The sequence below is a fragment of the Penicillium nucicola genome (genome assembly GCF_028828085.1).
Source record: "Penicillium nucicola strain IBT 29836 chromosome Unknown utg000003l, whole genome shotgun sequence".
In the NCBI taxonomy this organism is placed as follows: Eukaryota; Fungi; Ascomycota; class Eurotiomycetes; order Eurotiales; family Aspergillaceae; genus Penicillium; species Penicillium nucicola.
In genome coordinates, this window is record NW_026643127.1 from 1,018,855 (window position 1) to 1,040,268 (window position 21,414).

Below are 21,414 nucleotides of genomic sequence, written 5' to 3' on the forward strand. Positions count from 1 at the left end.
CTATCTACCGCAAATTAATTTAGGTCATGAACCAGTTTGCTCAAATTAAATTGCAACCCACTTTTGCCGAACCTCGTGTAATGCACTGGAAAGTCGTTCAGCCGCGGTGCTGAAATTGTATTCTCAGCGGACGCCTTTACCCTTGAACACAATCTTTCTAGGCAAAATCATTGACTCCTTTTAAGCGCCCCAAAGTGATTAAGTCCTCCACAGATAAGACCCGTGGAAAGCAGCACGCCATTGAAGCCGGCCATAATATAGAATGGTGTGCCTGATGACAACACGTCAAATAAGAGTCCACCCACTTTGGTGAGCAGGAGGATTCCAGCCCCGCCATACAGCGAGTACACGCCAGCGATGGATCCTTTCAAGTGCGACAGACGCTCTAGTCGGTGGTTGACGGTTCCGCCCAGAAGAGGCTGACCCTCACCAGGCTCGGCGTCATGGCGCGCCGCGGCGCGTTGCTGATCACATATTTTTCTCAAGGTTTCGTCATCGTGACTGACGCGCAGGATACCGTTGCTGAGAACTGCCAAACTGCAAACGATGGCTCCAATCTGGCTGACCCCCATTAAGGCCATCACAACAAATACCCCTGAACTACCATCCGGTCCTTTGAACAGAGGGCTTGGAAGCTTGGCAAATACCAAGTACCCAATGATTCCCACAAAGGCGGCAAAGAGGAGTGGGAAGTTGTACCGACGCGATTTGTCCGTCAGATACCCGAATGCTGGGGCCGAAATCAAAGCAACCAATTGGGATACACCGGTTAGGATGGAGGCAACGATATACGCGCGCGGGCAGGATTTCTTGATATCACCCAATCCAGTTCCATGGACGGGTTGTCCATCGTCACAAAGGCCCGATGCCCGATAATAGTGATTGACAGCCAGTGGGATAAAGAGCGAGATTCCCACAGAAGAGGCTCGGGCTACAAAGCCTCCGATATAGCCTAGGCCAATTTCACGATTTTGAAAGCCCAGAAAGAGGGCGGTTGTTAGTTGCTTCCAGTATGGCAGCCTTGGAATATCGGAGTCCTCGTCATCTTCATCACAACCTGAATCTGATTTCCAGAGTGCACTCCAGCCTTTGCCCTCGTCGCCTGGGAGATCGCGCAGTCCGAGAAAGCACGCAAGACTAATAACCAAGGAAATAACAGCAACCAGGTAATAGCTGCGTTGGATCGCCTGAGCAGGTGTCAACCCTCCCTTCTCAAATCGTGCTGGGAGCGGAAGAAAAACGGCCAGTGCCACCAGAGCGCCACAGCCAGCACACATCCCAACAAAGCCTGAAAGTCGAGCGGACGGTGATGCACCGGAACTACCGGTATCCCTCGGATTGTAACCATTCCGGGCACGCTCCGGTGTGATGGTCAGCTCCGAGGACACAGATACACGGTATGCCTGAGCGCTGAGAGGTTTACCAGTGACAGTTGGCAAGACCGCTGTGACCATAGTCGAGACAGCGGAGCCACCAACGCTGAAAAGCAACCTCCCCAGTAGAAGCTGAGGGTAGATATTTGTGGCCTGCACAAAGAGAACTAGAGCAAGGGCTACGATGGCATAGCCCGCAGTACATACCTGCATTGAAGGTTAATATGGTCACGCCAGTCAACGACAGTAGATAACATACATGCCGAACTCCAATGCGGTCTGAGAGAACACCCCAAAGTGGGCAAGCTGCTAGAGCGAGGAGCTCATCTGCGAAGCCCAGAGTTCCCACAGCATCGCCCTCTCCATCGTGGAGTCCAATCAAATCCGTCACCACGAAGGAGATGGACGAATTGATGAACACTAAAAAGGCGATGGAGAAGGGGCACACCGCCAATAGATAGGTTAGCGTTTGGCTGCGCGAGGCAGTAAACAATGCCGGTGACGAAGCCATCACCGACGAAGATTCATTTCCAATAAGACAATAAGTATGGGTGTTATCAGAGGAACAATTACCCTGATGTCGAGTGAAGTGGATGTCTTCAGCTGCACGTCTGAGAAGGACGGGGGCAGGTTACACATTTGGTCATCTGGGGTGGGGTCACATGACGTTGATCAGATAAACATTGATGTCACGGGTTCTTCATAGATCTTGGTTTATTTCAGGCTGGTGAGATCTTCACAAGTGAGAATATGGTTACATATCAGTTGATTGGTCATTGGGGCAATATCTCAACAAATAGACGTATACTATCGGTTATTTGTTTAGTCCGACATTCGACCGAACTTGAAGCTACAATGAGGTCATAGCAATCGAGTCCTCTCGACGAAACAAGTCTATTCAAATCAGCCAAAGTGACATGTTTTATCTTTCAAGGCGCTTGGCTGGACCCAATTCATTTCAAACAATCCTTACTATCCTGCGAAGTCTCAAGTTTCCCTCGGGGCCATATAGATTGACGGCACGTGCAGCTGACGTAAGATGCGGAGAGGCGCTCTGGAAAGCTGTCCAGATCAAGCTACACTTCACAAGTATACGCCATTCCCTTCTTCTTCTTTCCGCCAAATGCTTTCTTGAGACGCTAGTTCCTCACTTCTCCCTGGTCCATGACCTTCGGCACCATATCAGTCGACAGCTATGAGACTGGCCGCGTATGCTGGGGTAAGTAATACCGCTGCTCAATCGAGAGGGGAGACCGTTAACCCCGTTTGCAGGCCTCGGTGGTCCTGGCCACCGGTGTATTTCTCAAAGCTCTTCATCAGAGGGCCAATTTCTATTCAGCATGCATCTACCTTTCGCAAAGTAGCGCGAATCTTATGGTGAGTTGGCCACTTTGGTTGTCGCACGGGCGTCGTCCGCTAACTGACTTGTTTCTAGATTCTCACGAATTTATGCCTTCTTATCACGGGCTTTGTACTTTTCTGGCTTCAGCGACTCCTGTACGGCCCCCTGCGAGCGATCGAAACCGAACAACTCTACGAACGGGCGTGGTTCGCTGTTACGGAGACATGTCTGGCTATGACCATCTTCCGGGGTGAACTTGGAGGCTGGTTCTTGGTCATGTTCATTTCGCTACTGGTTGGGAAGGTTTGGGGCTGGATCGGTGAAGGTCGTGTCGAATATCTGGAACAACAACCTCCGGCTAATCCGCGCTTGTTCCATATTCGCCTGGCCCTATCGCTGGTGCTGACCGTGACATTTGACTCTTTAATGTTGCGATATTGCGTACATACCGTCATCTCTCAGGCGCGACCAGACATGATGGTCATGTTCGGATTTGAGTTCGCAATTTTGACTATCCTCTCGACTTCGACCCTCCTCCGATATGCCATCGCATTGACTGAAATATCTATAACTCGCCAGCAAGTCAAAGCCAAGATATCTGAACGTCGGTCTGAGATTCGAGCAGCCCGTGTACAAGCTATCCAAGAACACGCACGTGCAGGGGCTGCCTCCCTCCTACGGACTTGCCCGATGAGAACGATGTGGATGAGATGGACATTGACGTGCCCGGATGGGAAGAAAAGGGCCGCTGGGTGTTTTACCTGGATCTTTTGACCGACTTATTGAAACTCGTGATCTATCTGTCCTTCTTCGGGATTCTCCTCACTTTCTACGGCCTGCCTATTCATATCCTGCGGGATGTTGTGGTCACCATCCGCTCATTCGCTCGCCGCATCATGGACTTCATGCGCTACCGAAATGCGACGAGAGATATGAATGAGCGATATCCAGATGCACCGGCAGAAGAGGTTTCCCGGGAGGATGTGTGTATCATCTGTCGCGAGGAAATGCACCCAGTTCAGCCAGCAGCAGGTGCCGGCGTGGAGCCTGGGCAACCAGCACCTGCACCGCGTCGTGTTCCCGACCGTCTTCGTCCCAAGAAGCTCCCGTGTGGGCACATCTTGCACTTTGCGTGCCTCAGGAGCTGGCTTGAGAGGCAACAAAACTGCCCGACTTGCCGGCGTCCTGTTCTCGTGCCCACTCGAACCCAAGGAGCTGCTGCAAATAATGCTGCAGCTCCACGAAATGATCAACCTGGTCCACCAGGTGTCAATGGACAGCCTCGTGCGCGAGTCTATCAATTTGGGCCCTTCCGAATTGGCTTTGGGGCTGTGCGCGGAGACATCTTCCACAACCTTCACCAACAGATTCACCAAGGCAATCCAGCCGGGCAACCCGCTGCACACCCCGTCCCTAATGCTCCGGGCCGACAGATTGGGCTTGGATTTGGCTTCGGCCGCCGTCCCCAACCCCCCACCCCCGCGCCTGCCCCACAGGCCCCAGGGGTACACGCAACCTCCGCTGTTGATCTCAATGTTCAGCTACTGCAGATTGAGCAGCGGATTACCGCTGAAATCAACTCTCTCCGTGTTGCCACAGAGCAGTTGAACCGCGTGCGTCAGCTCCAGGTGGAATTAGAGCAATTGCGCATGAACGGAACTCCTCTTGCTCAGCCGGGTCCTCTGAATCATGTTCAGTTTCCTCCTGGCTACTCCAGCCACCGCTTTGATACAAGCCCCGAAAATTCTTTACGTTCTGGAGACCCTCGTCTGCCAGAAGGATTTACACTTCCTCCTGGCTGGACTCTGTTGCCCCTGCAATCTATGCAGCCTAGCGTCGGTGTACCACAGGCAGTACAAGTTCAGCCTCTGAGTACCACGGAAACTGCCTCGCCTACAGCCCCGTCTAGTGCTACGGTTCCCCAGGAGGCTAGCTCCCATACTTTCACTCAATCTCCGCTTGATGGAGGAGTGGAAGTATCGGGCGCCGCTACGGAAGCACTCTCGACTGCCAACGGAAATGCCAGCCTGCAGCCCACACCCACTGTTTCTTCTACTGAGCCCCGGGCGGACTCTCCCTCTCAAGAATGGACAGATGTTGCGCCCACAGAGTCCACCGAATCTCCCAAAGTTGGCTCAGCCTCCATCCCGACTACCTGGGGTAGCAATGGTGCAACTGCCACTGCGCGCGATGCTCCTGACTCCGATCATTCGGAGTCTAAGGGCAAAGCTCGCGCAGTATCGGTCGAAGAGACCGATGAAGACGCATCTTGATCTTGCACATCTTGTATTTTTCTTTCCGGCCTGCTCAGCCCTTTCTGATTTCCCCCCAATCCCCAGCGTTGCATGGCGTTTCTCGCGAGCAAAAGATCATACCCAGATTCCTTTTCACGATTTTTATACGGTTGAATTCTATGGATGTCTACAAATGTGTACATGTAATTCAATGGAAAAGTAGCAATTGCACATGAAGGGTCTCTCTAGTGCCTGTCTCGGGGGTCCGGTGCCGCGTGGCTGTGCACGGATAGGGGCCGTCTATGCATCATGACTTGACTGGGCATAACTATGGCGCATAGGCAAGTGACGCTATGTAGAACGATAGAAACATAGATAAAGGAGCTTGGAGGTCTTGAGTGCTTGAAATACCATTCAATTGGCCTAGACGCAATGTTCTCGTGCTTAGCTGCTTAGGATCGTACCCTAAAACCGCCCCCCGAAGGCTTGTTTCGTCATTGCGCTGCGCAGGCACTAACTCCACATCCCGTGTTTCAGGACCCAATGATCAAGATAGAGTGATGTGTCTCTTACGGTCATGGAGTTCTTCTCCTGAGACCCTTTCCCGCCCTTGAAACCCCCTTCCGAATACTCCGGAGGGCCATGAGGAAATGGTGATATTTGTGCTATGTAAGGACCCCTGGCTAAGCCTCGCAACTATCCTCCGGCGTACAGACCCCCCTGCCCATACCCATGCCCATACACTTACACACATATAACGTTACATACATTGGCTAGAGACATGCGACACAAGGCTAACCCTACTCGCAGAACATTAATATAATAGACTACCCTGTCCATGCTTCTCCCACGGCGAGCGGTCCTCTTCCTCAGCGCCTGCTTCTTCCTCATCCTCCTCTTCACAGCCCGAAGCCTCTCCAGACCATGGCGTGACGTTCCCCAAGTCATAGGCCTAGGCGACCTATCCTTATCCCACAATGCCTCAACCTCAGACCGATGGAACATAACCCGCGCGCACAACTCAAACGACCTCTACGCGCCCCCGCCAAACTTCATCCCAGGCACGCCCAGGCCCCCGGGCTACAAATACACCAAGACAATGGTCGTAGCTCGCACAAAACAAGAAGACACAAGTTGGATAGCAGAAGAACTGCCGGACTGGGGACGTGCCGTCTACGTCGCAGACGATCCCTCTGCGCCCCTCCACCCACCTAAAAACAAGGGCCACGAAGTCATGATCTACCTCACCTACATCGTCGACCACTACGACCGCCTTCCCGACGTAGCCGTCTTCATGCACTCGCACCAAGTCGCCTGGCACAACGACAATCTCTTCGGCGGTGACGCAGCCGAGCTTCTGCGCCGTTTGAATCTGAACCGTGTCGTCCGCGAGGGTTACATGAATACCCGCTGCGGATTCGGGCCTGGGTGTCCGGCCTGGATGCACCCCGGTGCCATTGAAGCGGATGAATCGAAGCAGGAGGAGACCATGCTGGCGCGTGCTTGGGGTGAGCTCTTCCCCGACCAGGCCATCCCGAATGTGCTGGCTCAGCCGTGCTGCGCGCAGTTTGCGCTGTCTCGAGATCGCATTCGGTCGATTCCGCATGCGCGCTATGTGTTCTATCGGGATTGGTTGCTGGGAACGGAGTTGAGTGATTATATCACTGGGCGGATCTGGGAGTATTTGTGGCAGTATGTTTTCACGGGTGAGGCTGTTGTTTGTGTGGATGAGACTGTTTGTCTGTGTGATGGGTATGGGTTTTGCTTCGGGGGTAATGAGGAGTTTAGAGAGTATCAGGCTCTGGAGGCTAAGGTTTCTAACTTGCAAGGTGATATGGCTAGTTGGATGTGGTTCTCCGATAACCTTGATTTTGCGGACGACGAGAACAATGGGGGTGGGGATGATGGTCAAACTTTGGAGCAGCAGATTGAGGGTGCGGAGAAGCAGATTGCTCAAACACTTGAGGCTGCCATTGAGCGTGGCAAGAATCCGAAGTACCGTGCCCTGGAGGCTGGTCGTCCCTGGAAGGAGGGTGACGGGTTCTAAGCTGGTTGGCTTGCCTGGCTTCCCACTGATGGTTGTGCATGATTCATACAACATTTTCTTGTCATACTCGTTTACACACGAGTGATGTGCTTGAGATTACATTTGGGGATTGGATATATCGGCATATCTGGACATGGGCAGAAAGCTCATATATCTGCCAGTATATTTCCATTGGATTTATCACGAGGGAGTCATTTTGTTACACCTGATTAGACATGTATATTATTTTCTGCTTCAATTGAGCTTATGATATCTAGAATGAAACAATAGATGCACAATACTTTGTTTGGTATCTGACTTATTGATCAGTGGTCTATACTCTGTAGTTACTCTGTAGGGTTCGAGATATTTGAATCAGAACTCCTATGGTTGGGCAATTTCCCTTTTGGTCATTGGAACGGTATAAAACTTTCCTCGTGTATACTATCGCCTTATTCCATACTTAAACCCTACTTCATTCTGTATAGTTGCGGCGAGGTTGCATTCCTCCGGTACTGAGTCACGTGACAGCAGGGTTTGCACTGTCTGTCCTTCCTTCAAACCACGCAAACATCTCCAAACCCGCGCCTCTTATCGCCAACCCACGAAGCTTTTCGGCTTTGTGATTTCTCAGAGCTCTATTCTTCTTTCTCAGACACGTGCTTTTTGCCCTCTGGGGTGAAGCCAACTCTGGCATTCGAAACGGTGCTCTCCCAAGCCGCATTGCCAAATTCGAAGCTATTCGCGCGCCGATATCAACAAGAGCTTGATAAGAGCTTCATAGCGACTTGTTTGACGATCAAGCAGATCATCGAGACGCGCGTGAATCTATTTTGTCGCCAACAAACATAGTCGCGTCGCATTTTCACCCATAGCCCACCTTCGAAAGCATATTTTCGTCATATCAGCTTATCGAATTGGGGCGCAAAGGCACTCTAGCCCTATCCGATACTATGAGCTCCTCCAATAATCAACCTCCTACCACATCTTCTTCCGATGTCCCCGCCCAATCGGGTGCGGCTTCTCATCTCGATCCGAATGCGCAATTGGGCAACAACGGCTATGCGCCAAATGACAACCAGCTCGCCGGATTGGTAGAGGCGGCTACCGCAGCCGCAGACCAAGATGTCTCGCAATGGGCTGCCGCCGCTGCAGTTGCGGCAGCTGCCGGTGCTGCTGGTCATCACCACCAGCTGGACGGCTATGGTGCCGACATGCACCTCGACGACGACGGGTTCGGAGATGCCAAGTTTTCAGAGACGACTTTTGGCACCGGCATGAACAATGGTAGACATTTGCGCGTTCCCAGTCACAGTGATCACTCCCAATCTCCGGGTCTTTCTCGCACGGTTTCGAAAAAGCGAAAGAGGAACGATGATAATCTTGATCCGGCATTGGCTGGGGCTGGTCTTTCCGGGCAACAGCAAGCTCACTCTGCTCAGCAGCCTCATGGCTATGCTGGTGCTGGAGACAGTATGGATCTTCGTCCTGCTCAACCTCAGTCTTTGTCTGATGCTCGCGCTGTTGGTGTCCATTCTGCTGCGGCATTGTTTCGTCAGCCTTCCAGCAATAAGAAGTACACTCGACCTCCAATCTCAAAGATGTTCTCGTCACTTGAGATCTCACCTGAGAACTTTTTGCATTTGCAAGCAGCTGCAAAGAATTACATGCTCAATGATGAACACCCCGAGAGACGGGACTGTGTGGGCCAGCGTGGAAAGGGAGATAGTGAAATGGTCAAACTTCGTCTTTGGAACTGCGTTCGTCAATTCCTTGAACAAGAAGGCAACGGGGAGCGCTTCTTCGGAGAAAATGTAGTCAACGAGGGCATGGGTCCGAGAGCATACATTTGGCCGCGTGACCACCACAAAATCATTTCACTGGTCATTCCTTTGCTGCGACGCATGGTCACTAACGAAAGACAACGTCAATACGCCATTGAAACCCGGAAGGGTGGTGGTACGGATGAACGTCGTCGTCGCAAGACTGAAGATTTCTCCAGTTTGAACAGCCCACGCTTCTCTCCCGAGCAACACCTCCAAATGCAAAACCAACAACATCGTCCTGATGACATATCGCACTCAATGCCTCCGCCACCTCCTGTGCAGCAATCAACAATAGACACTAGCCAGCCCATGGATCTTGGTCTAACAGACCTCCTCTTGGACGGTTACACCGTTGATTGGGAGGAAATCGGCCGATCCTATGATAATTACAACCAAGGATACGAACTTGACAACCTCTGGTCTCTCTCCGGGCTCCAGCAACCTAACTGGCGTGGGATTGTTGCTGCAGTTGACAGCCACTACCATGTCATCCACGGCGGAGACTTCAACTGTATCCCCTCTTGTGAAGACCAAAACATCGACCGCATCATTCATGCAGACTCATGCTCAAACCTGAACTGGCGCATCGGCGGAACCCGCAACACCCCAGCCCGGGATGAATTGTAAGCAAACAACCCATTCTAGAATCAAAGAGCACAAACTAACAACCCAAACAGTGCAAGCAGCATAACCCGCGATGTCTCACGCATCATCCGTGAAAACATTGCAAGCAGACACGGCCACTCAGCTCAACCCCAAGACACACATGACCAATTCCACCCTCAGCAACAGCCCTTCACACCTCTCGAGCAAACACAACCCCCCACAGCCACAAACCCGCCTTCAAATGCCCAAACATCCCTCCTCGTCAGCATCCTCCAAGGCGGAAAACGCATCCTCCCTAGGTTTGATCTCCCCGCCAGCCAATGCCCCAACATCGACACCGTCAAGCAAGCAATCCTCCGTCGATACCCCGGCCAGATCCCCGGCCTGCCATTCCAGGATTCAGAGGGTCTTACCATGAATGCCGCCGCACAGGAAGCGCGCGAGTCCGCCGTTATCGCTGAATGGAGAGTCAAGGTCTGGTTACCGGATGGGATGCTTCTTGTTCAGAGTCAGAAAGATTGGACTATTGCTTTGCTTTCGGCTGATACTGTCGACTGGATGGATGGTGATTTGAAGGTCCTTATTGAGGTCGATGGAGGGCAACAGTAGTTGCTTTCTTTCTACTTCCCTTTTTTGTTGGTTTAGTCAGTTGTGCTCGATCTCTGATCTCTTCGCTTCTCTGGTTCCTGTTTTGTAAGATATCCCTGTCGTTTTGCATTTCTGTATTTTTGGTTCTCTTTGAACTATTAATTACATCTGATACCCTTCATCTCTATTCTAATTAGTAAGCTTTCGTTGTTTGCATGGTCTGCTATAGCGTCTTTCTGTGATCCATTGAAAGCTCAAGTTACGAGTGGTCTCATGTGTTGAGAATTAAGGCTGCTGGCCATGGCCTATGCCACGATTATTTATCATCTTAGAGTCGGATTAGGTCTAGCTTTAGGAAAGGTTTTCTACTATATAAGTTCAGAGATTCGCCATACATTCATTGGTGAACTCCCAGACTCAAACAACTAAATTTCTTGTGTAAGATTTTTCATTAGTATAGGACGATCTAGTCGTCATTCTTCCCTTCGGATATCGTAACTTTTAACACCATAGAATCAAAATATATGAAAGTTTATATATTCAGGCAAAAATATGAAGACAAGTTCCATATCTCATAATACAGGGTGTAAATATAATGAGCAGGTCCCAGGATAAACTGCACGGCTCGAATGTGTCTTACGGAAAACACTAAGCATCCAAATAAGCAACCGCTCTATGCGCCAAAAAATGTCCAAAGAAAGGAAGAAAAAGAAAGAACTTGAAGGTGATTAGGAAACGGTAGCTTATTTGTTGTGTATGAATAGCGTCCGGAGGGAATCCCAATGGTCAGAGTCGGCGTAGCTGTAACCCAAGTCAGTATCAGATACAAGGCTTCTCGTTCCTAGAAATGCTAGATCCGGGTTACGTGGGAAGACATACATGTATACCATGCTACTCCGCAAGCTGGAAGCCAATGTCTCCGGGTACCAGCGGAAAATGTACATGACAAAGGCCCAGGTCATACTGGCGAAAACAGGCCAGGCATTATCCGTAATCTTAGTACGTGCCTCTGGTGTGATGAGGGAGGAGAGAGGATGCATATTAGGTTGGATGGCGAGTTTGGCGAGAGAAAGCATCACACGAGCGAAAACATAGATGACAATCTAGTGAGTGTCAGCTACCAATCAGGTATAAGGGATAAAGCGGACTATTATCTCAGGTCCGCCATATCATAGAATAGGCACACATACCTGCTGGCTAATACTGCCCGGCTGTCGTCCAAATACTGCATACCCGCCCAGCAGGCCTGCAAAGAAACTATCATACCGGCCCTCCTTCCCAGCACCACCAGGGTTGATATTCCGGAGAAGGACCATAGAAGCCTTGTAAATGATAGCAAATGTGGCGAGGTTGCGCGCATGCTGGCGAGTAGCTTTGAGAACAAGCTTGGTTTTTTCCCGTATGCTGTTTGGCGAAAAGGTCAGCTCTGCGAAAACCATGAGGTGTGAATAGGGGAGCAACGTACGTTCCAGACCTGAACAGGAATATCATCCTAAATGAAGTCCACAATAGTTAGCTTCCCGTTATATCGTGTTTTTTTGCCTGTCCGACGACCAACATACACCAGCGCATGCGGAAACCGCACTTTCGATCCGTAGACAATTCCATTGCGAGCACCCTTGACAAGGGACAGTAGCGGCGCGAGTTCGGGTTTGAGGATAAGCGCCTCCAGTTGGGACTGTGTGATATCGTGAGTATCTTTGTTTATCGTATGGTTTGCGATACTTACCAGCAGTGTATCCATGCCGCCGCTGGACCTCGGTAGGAGGTCAGATTCTGTTCGGGGGTCGACGGGGGTGGTACGGCGGGACAATAGACTTGAGGATGATGGTGAACAGAGAAGAATAGAGTAAGAATAGAAGATGAAGGAGTTGGAGAGGGGAACGGCACTTTACTCGGTTCCGCATTGAGAAGGGCCTCGGCATGTGAGAGCTGAGCCGACGTCATGGTCACGTGTATGTATACAGATCGACTGCGGATATAAAACTGATACAAAACTACGAGATCTCTATATTGGAGTATAGTCTAAGTCTAGCTGGTGCACTGGATATGGTGGAGGAAATATCTTTATCATGGTAGAGTTAAAAAAAACTTTTCATATGCCGATAAGACTGCTCATACAGGCGCAGAAAGTATACAATCCCGTCCGGCCCAAACGCCTTAGCAAAAGAAATAATGCAAATCTTAGTTTTTCCGTGCCCGCTTGTGGCTCTCTTCTTCCTCTTCAGAGTCCTCATCCACACTCATGATATCTTCCTCCTGTTCCGGCTCCTCGTCGTCTGACTCCATACCGGCCCGGCGCTTCAGACCCTTCATCTTACGGGTCTGCATGCCGGACAGATCCTGCTTGCCGAGGTGAACACGACCAATCTTGTCACCCATAGTGTCGGTGATGACGTTCTTCTTGGTGCGGGCCTCCTCGTTAGGACGCTTGCCCTGCTTCATAGACTCCTTCTGGACCTCGGGGGCGGCCTGGCGTGTGCGGCCGACCTTGAAGTCGAACTTGGGGCCAACCTCCTGCAACTCAACGCGAGGGAGCTTGTGACCGCTGCGCTTGGTTATGACTCTGTACCAGCGCAGGTGGATGACAGGGGAGAGACCTTCCTGGGGCTCGTCGGCGGCAACCATCAAGACATACTGGAGACCCTCGACGTCGATCTGACGGGTCTCCTCGCCCTTGAACATGTCGAGAAGAGTGCTCTTGAGGATGGTGTGAGCGGTGGAGGTAGGGTCGTCCCAGGGGCTACCGGCGAACAGCATCATAGGGCGGAGTCCAAGTCCAACATCCATCTTAAGCTCGTTGATAGGAGGAATAACCTCGCCATCTCTGGCGGGGAGCAAGTTCAACTCGCACAGGTCGAGAAGTTGTGAGTTGAAGACACGGGCCAATGTAACACAGTTGGGGCGCTTCTTGTTGTGGCTTCCAAAGGCGACCACACCGCACTCGTTCTTGTTCGCCAGGAATTCGAGACTCTCCGAGTTCTCGTATGGGTGCAAGTTCTCATTCTTCTTGTGGAAGAGAACCGAGTAAGGCTTCGTCAAGTGGTGGAAAGTCTTAAGAACGGTGTCCAGGGCCTGGGGACATTTTGCGCCGTGGAAGATCAGGGTCTTCTTGGGGGGTTCGATGAGCTGGGGCTCCCGTGCTTTCAGGATGCGCGCAGTGCGCGGGTTCTTGGCCTTTCTGCAAATGATGGTATTAGTCGAGAACTGCGGTCATGACGGTCACATTCAACTTACACTTCTCTCAACATTGTGGTGTGGTTAATTTGCTGAAAGGCTCGTAGCAAAAATATCAAAAGAGCGGAAAAGTTTTGGATCGATGGCTTGGCGCTGTTATCGATAAAGAGCTGTCACGTGGGAGCTAATATTTCGGGAATAATAACTTAAAGTGGACCGTCTTGCATCAACAAGTTTCGTGGTCTAGCGGTTATGATTTTCCGTTAACAATTGCTTCAAGCATCTGTTCCGGAAAGGTTCTGGGTTCGATTCCCAGCGAAACTAATTTTTTTGGTTTCCCAATTTTATTGTCAACTATTGGCAATTAATTAGTTACGGTCCTATTTTTTTTTTTTTTTTTTTGGCAGATCTATATCGATTGAACAATATATTCTGCTTAACAGGTTTACTGTTCGCACACTGTTATCTCTTTTTGAATTTATATAGGTTCGTTGTTGAGAAGCACTGTCACGGATATATATAATCTAGTTGCTTCTTCAAGTTAGGTTGACACTAAATATATGTGCACGTTGGAGTACAAAGCTACCAATCGAGGTAATAAATTAACAGAAGGGAATCAATTCATATATTTTGTTTAATCCTAACCATATAGAGGTATTCTACTCCAAACGCAGCTTCGCAAACTCTTTAATCTGCTCCTCAAGACGAGCAGCATCACTCTCAGCATCACGAAGACGCTTCTCCTCAGCCTCGCGGACCTCGGCCTTGACCTTGTCCTTCCAACCAGGGCCGTTGATGATACCCTGGGACTTGCGAACAGTGGAGAGAGCCTTGTCGAGAGCAGCCTTGGCCTTCTCTTCCTGCTCAAGAGCGACCTCCTTGGAGACGCGGAGGTAGACGGCGGCCTCAGCACCGACGGGGGCAACAACACAGCCGGAAGGAGGGTTCTTGTTGTCGGGACCGAGGTGGGTCAGCTCGCCGAGGGTCTTACCACCGAGAGACTTGATGGTGGTCATCTGCTCGGAAATGGTCTTCTCGCTTGTGGCATCGTAGGTCTGGATGATGATGTCACCCTGGGTTTTGACGTCGTACTGGGCCAAGATGGAGCGGATGGCCTTGGAGGAGTTCAGGATGAGCTCGTAGGCGTTGGCGGCAGCGGGGTCGTCGAACTCGGCGATGTACTCGGGGTACTTGGCCTTCATGATCGAGATGGTCTCGTCGCCGGCGCGGCGAGGAAGACGCTGCCATAGGTGCTCGGTCACGAAGGGCATGATGGGGTGGATCATGGTGAGGGCACCGTCAAGGGCTGTGTACAGGGTCTGCTTGGCAGATTCCTGAGTCTCGGGGGAGGCGTCCTCGGCCAAGAGGTACTTGGAGTTCTCGAGGAAGACATCGCACAGTTGGGCGTACCAGTACTGGTAGGAGATCTGGGCGGTCTGGGAGAACTCACGCTGCTCAAGGGCCTCGTTGATTTCCTTGGCGGCAGTGTTGAGCTTGTGCAGAATCCAGCGCTCGGAGAGAGACTCGCGGCCAGTCTTCTTAACAGCAGCCTGGGGCTTGAAGTCATCACCGAGCTTGCCAAGAACAAACTTGGTAGCCTGGTAGATCTTGTTACAGAACTTACGGTAGGCGTGGATGACCTGGATATCGAAAGCAATATCACCACCTGCGAGATGTTAGTAATGTGCATTAATTACAGATATCAAATGTAAAACATACCTCCAGTAGTGTAAGACACAAGGGCGAAGCGGAGAGCATCAGCACCACACTCGGGAATGCCCTTGGGGAAAGCCTTCTTCTGGTACTTGGTAGCAGTAGCAATCTCCTTATCGGCGATGTTACCCAGCTGCAGCTTGTCGTGGAGAGTCTGCAACTCAATACCCTCCATGACATCCAGAGGATCAATAACGTTACCCAGAGACTTGGACATCTTACGGCCCTCAGAATCTCTGATGAGGGAGTGACAGTAGACCTCCTTGAAGGGAATCTTGCCAGTCATCTTAATGCCCAGCATAATCATACGGGCGACCCAGAAGAAGAGAATATCCCAACCAGTCTCCAGAACGGAGGTAGGATACAGGTTCTCGAAGTCGTGAGTCTGACGGGGCCAGCCCAGAGTAGAGAAGGGCCAGAGGCCAGAAGAGAACCAGGTGTCGAGAACATCGGGATCCCGGACCAGAGAGAACTTCTTGCCGGGGAACTTCTCCTCAGCCTTCTTTTGAGCATCTGCCTCAGTGCGGCCGGTAACCCAGAGGTTGCCGTCGCTGTCATCACCATCCTCGCCCTCAATCTTGACGAAGTAAGCAGGGGCCTGGTGACCCCACCAGAGCTGACGAGACAGACACCAATCGTTCAAGTTGTTCATCCAGCGGAAGTAGCTCTTCTCGGCAGACTCGGGACGAATGATGATATCACCGTTCTCAACGGCCTCGATGGCGGGCTTCGCCAGACTCTCCATCTTCATCCACCACTGGGGCTTGAGGATAGGCTCAATGACATCGTTGGACTTGGCGCAGCGGGGGACCTTCATGGGGTTGTGCTCCCACTTCACGTAGAGACCCTGCTCCTTGAGGAGCTCAATGACCTTGTAGCGGGCATCGAAGCGCTTCATGCCGGCGAAGGGACCACCGTGCTTGTTGAAGGTACCGTCATCATTCATGACGGAGATGAACTCCAGGTTGTGAGCCTTACCGCGGTTGAAATCGTTGAAATCGTGGGCAGGGGTGATCTTGACGGCACCAGTACCAAACTCGGGGTCAACCTCAGTGTCAGCAACAATGGGAAGCAAACGATCGATGAAAGGATGACGGGCATTCTTGCCAATGAGGTGCTGGTAGCGCTTGTCATCGGGGTGAACAGCGATACCAGTATCACCAACCATGGTCTCGGGACGAGTGGTAGCAATCTCAATGCGCTCCTTGGTGCCATCAATCTCGTAGCAGAAGTGAGTCAAGACACCGAACTCGACCTTCTTGTCGTAGCCGGGCACATCGAGAAGTGTACGACCCTCGATCTCCTTGTTCTCGACCTCGAGGTTAGACAGAGAGGTGTTCAAGTGCACACACCAGTTGACGAGGCGGTTGGCACGGTAGATGATACCCTCCTCGTGGAGACGAACGAAAGTTTCGGTCACAGCAGCGGAGAGGTTGGGGTCCATGGTGAAGGCCTCACGGCTCCAGTCGAAAGAACCACCAACACGACGCAAAGCGTTCTTGATGTTCTTGTGGTACACGTCCTTCCAGTCCCAAATGAGACCAACCATAGCCTCACGGCCAATGTCGTGACGGGTCTTCTTTTCCTTCTTCCACAGCATCTTCTCGACAACGCTCTGGGTGGAGATACCGGCGTGGTCCATTCCAGGAAGCCACAGGGTGGTCTTGCCCTTCATTCTTTGCCAACGGATCATAGTGTCTTGGAGGGCGTTGGTCAGGGCGTGGCCCATGTGAAGAGAACCGGTAACGTTAGGAGGAGGAATGGGAATGACGAATGAACCCTCGGGCTTGACCTTGCCATCAGGACCGAACTCAGGCTTGAAGAGATCACGCTCTTCCCACCATTCGAGACGGCCAGCTTCAATGACCTGAGGGTCGTATGCGTCTGCAGTCTTCTCCTTCTCGGGCTTGGCCTTCTTTTCGGCCTTGGGAGCTGCATCCTTGGTGGCAGCAGCCTTAGCAGCCTTGGCAGCTTGCTTCTCTTTGAACTTCTTGTCCTTCTCGGCCTTCTTGCGCTCCTTTTCCACTGTACCCCATTCCATGTATTAGCGAAGATCCTTGATACAACAGTCCATTTGGACCAAAGAGACTGTTTGTCGGTGTGATTGGAACATACACTCCTTCTCGGTCTTCACCTTGGGAGCGGCATCGCCACCCTGGTGCTGGCCCTGAGGGTCCTTTGCGGCGGCATCGGCGATGTTGGCGCGTGTCTGTTCGTCGACCTGAGGGGGTGCGCTGGTAAGGGGAGCCGTAGGCTCACCCGCTATTCGAGCAACATACATGAGCTTCTGCGCAAGTGTCATGAGTCATTGTTCATTGTACTCACTGGGGTTTTGGGAGGCAGAGTTCTGAGCCATCCTTGAGAATGCACGATAGTGAGGAGTAAATCTCCAAGGCGCCGATCGCGCCACGAACCGCCTGATAAGTATCTTGAGAGATGGAGAGATACAAGGTGGGATGGTTGTGCGAAATGCGGGCAATTAAATTTCCCACGGTGGGTGAACGAATGAGAGCGCGGGGCTTGGTGGGAGGTTCGGTGCCTCAGTGGAGTCGGACGAAACACGCTTATACAATGGACATGAGTCACTTAATTGAGCATCATTGGGTCTTTATATACCCCCTGTTCGATTGCGCATTGCTGGTCATCTATTCTTCTTTTCTCAGACGTTGCGATAAAGCCCTCACGTGACACGCTGGAGCCAACGGGTGATCTGAGGCACATCTATAACGTTAATGTTAACTATTGACTTGGAGTATTTCAAGCTTGGTTTGATCGCATGGTATTAATTTGCAGGATTAGATTGACATATTGTATGAGACCATACTTCGTTGTCGACCGCTGAGACCTACCATGCACTACACTCTAATTGCATACAAGTCAGTCATCACTATCATCTCGTCAAGTTCTATAGCAAGTTTTTTTTTTAAATTTTTTTGTCATCCACATGTTTCATTCATATGATAGAGCGTGAAAGGATGCAATGCGCTGTCTTGTAAAAGAAACCCCCTGAAAAACAATAACGAAGCCAAAGAGCACCTAGCAGAAAGGCCACAACACCAATTCAACTATGGGAGAAATCAATTGAAAAGGGAACCCACGAGCAGCGCTATACAGAAATAAAAGATGAAAGAGAAGAGTAGCCCATCTAAGACGCTGATTTATCACGCTCACTGACACGCCAAACGACCCAGGCGATAAGAGGGTCTTATAGACCCAGGAGATTAAATGTCATGATGTCTTGTCATCAAAGTCGTCTTCATTCAGGATTTGATCAATTGCCGCAGTCCCTTCTGTGTAAGGGCCTGATAAAGATTGGAAAAAGGGTGAAAAGGGTGGCTACGGAAACCAAACTCCTTTCAAGATGTCGGTCACCGTCATACCGCTCATCACAACAGGTTTCAAATGCAAAAGGTGATGAATGCCAAGATTCTTGGCGCAATCTTGATGGCAGGATGCGGAGAACTTGAAACTCGGGCATTGCAAAGGGGGATTGAAGCCATGGTCATCAACGGTCCATTCGGGAAACTCAGGACTGGGTAACGTTGTTGTGGCTGAGAGCCTGTGCATCGGCGCGGACAGGGTCAAAGTATGCGTGTCCCATAGCCTCCTGAGCAGTCAAGCGTTCCTATAAAGTTGATTAGTATAGAACAAGAGTAAAGCGTAAAAGGCAACATACAGCATGGTCGTATCGCAGAAGCTTGTCAAGGAAGTCAATGGCCTCGTCTGTGACGAAACGCTGGTTCTCAGCGTTGACAAATGAATGCCACGGTTTGCGAGGGAATCGAGAAAGGATGTCATCATATTGCGGGTCCAGCTCGATGTCGTACTTGTCCAAGTACTCAAAGAGCTCCTCAGTTCCGAGGACCTTGGCAATCTTGACCAATTGATCAGAGTTGCTGTTTCCATGGAAGAAAGGCTCCTTGCGGAAGATCATGGATGCGAACATAGCACCCAGAGACCACATATCCAGAGAATAGTCATATTCCTGGAAGTCAACCAGCAACTCGGGACCCTTGAAATACCGAGACGCGACACGGACGTTGTATTCCGTGCCCTTGTGGTAGAATTCAGCCAGACCCCAGTCAATCAGGCGAAGCTAGAAAATATTAGAACCGCTCTCTCCATTTCAATGAATTCAATCATCTCATCCACTCACCTTGCGCTTCTCATGATCAATCATGACATTGTGGGGCTTGACATCACGGTGCATAATGCCCTTGCTGTGGCAGAAATCGAGCGCCTTCAACAGCTCGTAAACATAGAAGCGGACGTCGTAGTCGGAGAAGCGGGGGTATAGAGTCCGGAAATCGGTGTTGTTGATAGCTTCAAAGACCAAGCTGGGGGTCTTGCTCTGGTTATCGCGAACAACATCCAGCAAAGCAACGACGTTGGGACCACCAGCAAGGTTTTGAAGAATCTTGATCTCACGCTTGATCTTCTTCTTCTTGACGGGCTTCAGAACCTTGATAACGCACTTCTGGTAGTTGACAACGTTGATGCCTTCGAATACCTCAGAGTACTTTCCCCGACCTGGTAGTGAAAAAAAAATCAGCAAAGCTTGATCGCTAAATCCAGCTATCGCACAGGACTTGCGACGCTGTCTCTCGATATGCCAAAGAATGGCGTGATCTGATTATATCTCACCTATCTTGCGAACGATCTCATAATTTTCCAGCACACCCCAGGAGATGTTAACACTGTCATAGTCCCAGTAGGACCGAGGCATATGCTCATTGACATCAGCATAGACGCGCGCCATGTTGACGATAGCAGGCGGTTTCCGAGTGCGCCCACAATTGAAAGATGTGCAGCGGGGTCACGAGGGGCACGGCCGTGTGACGAGAGACGGGGAGGTGAATCAACTTCAAAGGCAGAGAGCAGCAAGCCCAGCAACGATCAAGCCCAAACACAAAGCTCACAAGAGACCTGGAGCAATGGGATAGACGGAGTGAGATATTATGATGATCCGTAGAATGAGATCCCAGAGTCACGGGACCGAGGGTTTGTGGGGAGCCGGTCGAAAGCGGTTAGCCACGGATCAATAGTTAATCCGATAGATTTTCTGATTGCCCGTTTGGGACAGTTCGATGTGATCATAAGTTGAGCAAGACAAGAAGAGAAAGGCAGGGCTGGCCTCCTTTTAAACCCACCATGTTTTATGACCTGAATGTCCCTTTCAGCCCGGATGACCCAGAGGTGCCCCACACTCTCAACTTCCTCGCTGAACGTAAGTCATTCATTCCGGCCTCCGGCACAAGATCCGCCTTTGGAGCACATGAGAGACTGACCTGACATGCTAGTTGGTTACACCACCGTGGCCTTGTCTCAGACAATCAATGGGAAGCTTCCTGCGAGCCTCACTCCACCCGCTCTTCCAGCGAACCCACCGAAATCGCTTCAATTGCTGACCCGGCTTAACCTAACTTTGGCCGACCCCGCACAGAATCAACGGCTGGCTGCCTTGACTCAAGCCTACGATCTGGTTGCGCTCCGTCCCACAAATGAGAAATCTCTTCTAAATGCCTGTACGAATCTGGAATGCGACGTGATCTCGGTGGATCTCTCCGTGAGACTGCCATATCATTTCAAGTTTAAAATGCTATCTGCAGCGATCTCACGTGGAGTCCGAATCGAAATCTGCTATGGGCCAGGAATCACAGGGAGTGGTATTGATGCGCGGAGGAATCTCATCGGGAATGCAACTTCCTTGATCCGCGCAACACGCGGCCGAGGTATTATTGTGTCAAGCGAAGCCAGAAGGGCGTTGAGTCTGCGAGCCCCGTGGGATGTGATCAACCTTACCTGTGTCTGGGGGCTATCACAAGAGCGCGGAAAGGAAGCAATCTGCGAAGAGACGAGGAAGGTCATCGCGCTGGCCAAGTTGAAGCGTACCAGCTGGCGCGGTATTGTTGATGTTGTCCATGGCGGAGAGAAAGTTAAACCAGACAATGGGGTACCAAAGCAGAAAGGTGCCTCAAAGCCGAAAGAGCCAACAGAGCCAACAGAGCCCGAGAACGGGGCTGATAACCTCAAGAGAAAAGCGTCTATCAGCTCCGAACCTGTTGCCGAGGACCCCGACAAACCTCTCTCGAAGAGAGAAATCAAGCGACGAGCCAAGAAGGCGAAATTTGATGCCAAAGGAGGAAACACCACTTGAAAAACTTGGGCATGCTGCCCTCAGTCTGCTGGTCGTTCTGGAAATGGATCGGTGACTGTCGGCACCCGCGATGAAACCTAGCACCACAAGAAACTAATTTCTCTGCCACCCAAGAAGCCAAGAGAGCCGGTCTTCTCGGGTCACGTCGGCGTGGGTAATATGCTGTGAGCATGTTTGGCCTTGACTTGGGTGGTGGTTGCCCGAGGACTATGTGAACACTCACTGTGCCTCTAAATATTTGCTACAACACTTTGACGACAGGATGATGCAAAGATAGCTCCTAAAGATAGATTTAGGTCGTCTGGTAGCACTTTTTATCCGTTTAATGGCGTTCTCAAGCTAATGTATCTATTGATGTTTTATTATGCTCAC

General features: G+C 51.0%; 9 protein-coding genes across 9 annotated transcripts; 4 read left to right on the forward strand and 5 right to left on the reverse strand.

The window, feature by feature from the left end:
* Positions 1-167: 167 nt before the first annotated feature.
* N7511_003963 (putative MFS transporter) lies at positions 168-1,884 on the reverse strand (the record flags this gene model as incomplete). The annotated part of the gene is made up of 2 exons (XM_057126388.1): positions 168-1,580; positions 1,633-1,884. The coding sequence occupies 2 exons, from the start codon at positions 1,882-1,884 to the stop codon at positions 168-170; spliced, it is 1,665 nt and encodes a 554-aa protein (XP_056985278.1).
* A 684-nt stretch (positions 1,885-2,568) lies between these two features.
* hrdA (E3 ubiquitin-protein ligase HRD1) lies at positions 2,569-4,988 on the forward strand (the record flags this gene model as incomplete). Its single annotated transcript, XM_057126389.1, has 4 exons — positions 2,569-2,592; positions 2,646-2,750; positions 2,809-3,323; positions 3,377-4,988. The coding sequence occupies 4 exons, from the start codon at positions 2,569-2,571 to the stop codon at positions 4,986-4,988; spliced, it is 2,256 nt and encodes a 751-aa protein (XP_056985279.1).
* Positions 4,989-5,787: 799 nt separating this feature from the next.
* Positions 5,788-6,996, forward strand: N7511_003965 (DUF3431 domain-containing protein; the record flags this gene model as incomplete). Its single annotated transcript, XM_057126390.1, has 1 exon — positions 5,788-6,996. The coding sequence occupies one exon, from the start codon at positions 5,788-5,790 to the stop codon at positions 6,994-6,996; it is 1,209 nt and encodes a 402-aa protein (XP_056985280.1).
* Positions 6,997-7,928: 932 nt separating this feature from the next.
* Positions 7,929-10,016, forward strand: N7511_003966 (uncharacterized protein; the record flags this gene model as incomplete). The annotated part of the gene is made up of 2 exons (XM_057126391.1): positions 7,929-9,424; positions 9,479-10,016. The coding sequence occupies 2 exons, from the start codon at positions 7,929-7,931 to the stop codon at positions 10,014-10,016; spliced, it is 2,034 nt and encodes a 677-aa protein (XP_056985281.1).
* Positions 10,017-10,738: 722 nt separating this feature from the next.
* On the reverse strand, positions 10,739-11,739 carry N7511_003967 (Tim17/Tim22/Tim23/Pmp24 family protein; the record flags this gene model as incomplete). Its single annotated transcript, XM_057126392.1, has 6 exons — positions 10,739-10,796; positions 10,875-11,098; positions 11,186-11,399; positions 11,461-11,487; positions 11,558-11,673; positions 11,725-11,739. The coding sequence occupies 6 exons, from the start codon at positions 11,737-11,739 to the stop codon at positions 10,739-10,741; spliced, it is 654 nt and encodes a 217-aa protein (XP_056985282.1).
* Positions 11,740-12,179: 440 nt separating this feature from the next.
* Positions 12,180-13,246, reverse strand: N7511_003968 (rRNA-binding ribosome biosynthesis protein RPF2; the record flags this gene model as incomplete). The annotated part of the gene is made up of 2 exons (XM_057126393.1): positions 12,180-13,176; positions 13,233-13,246. The coding sequence occupies 2 exons, from the start codon at positions 13,244-13,246 to the stop codon at positions 12,180-12,182; spliced, it is 1,011 nt and encodes a 336-aa protein (XP_056985283.1).
* A 585-nt stretch (positions 13,247-13,831) lies between these two features.
* On the reverse strand, positions 13,832-17,241 carry N7511_003969 (valine--tRNA ligase; the record flags this gene model as incomplete). The annotated part of the gene is made up of 4 exons (XM_057126394.1): positions 13,832-14,838; positions 14,892-16,910; positions 17,001-17,147; positions 17,211-17,241. 4 exons carry the CDS (start codon positions 17,239-17,241, stop codon positions 13,832-13,834), a joined length of 3,204 nt encoding a protein of 1,067 aa, XP_056985284.1.
* Positions 17,242-18,411: 1,170 nt separating this feature from the next.
* Positions 18,412-19,644, reverse strand: N7511_003970 (casein kinase II subunit alpha/alpha'; the record flags this gene model as incomplete). Its single annotated transcript, XM_057126395.1, has 4 exons — positions 18,412-18,510; positions 18,562-18,981; positions 19,042-19,415; positions 19,530-19,644. The coding sequence occupies 4 exons, from the start codon at positions 19,642-19,644 to the stop codon at positions 18,412-18,414; spliced, it is 1,008 nt and encodes a 335-aa protein (XP_056985285.1).
* Positions 19,645-20,036: 392 nt separating this feature from the next.
* Positions 20,037-21,042, forward strand: N7511_003971 (ribonuclease P subunit p30 family protein; the record flags this gene model as incomplete). The annotated part of the gene is made up of 2 exons (XM_057126396.1): positions 20,037-20,112; positions 20,186-21,042. The coding sequence occupies 2 exons, from the start codon at positions 20,037-20,039 to the stop codon at positions 21,040-21,042; spliced, it is 933 nt and encodes a 310-aa protein (XP_056985286.1).
* Between the last annotated feature and the right edge of the window lie 372 nt (positions 21,043-21,414).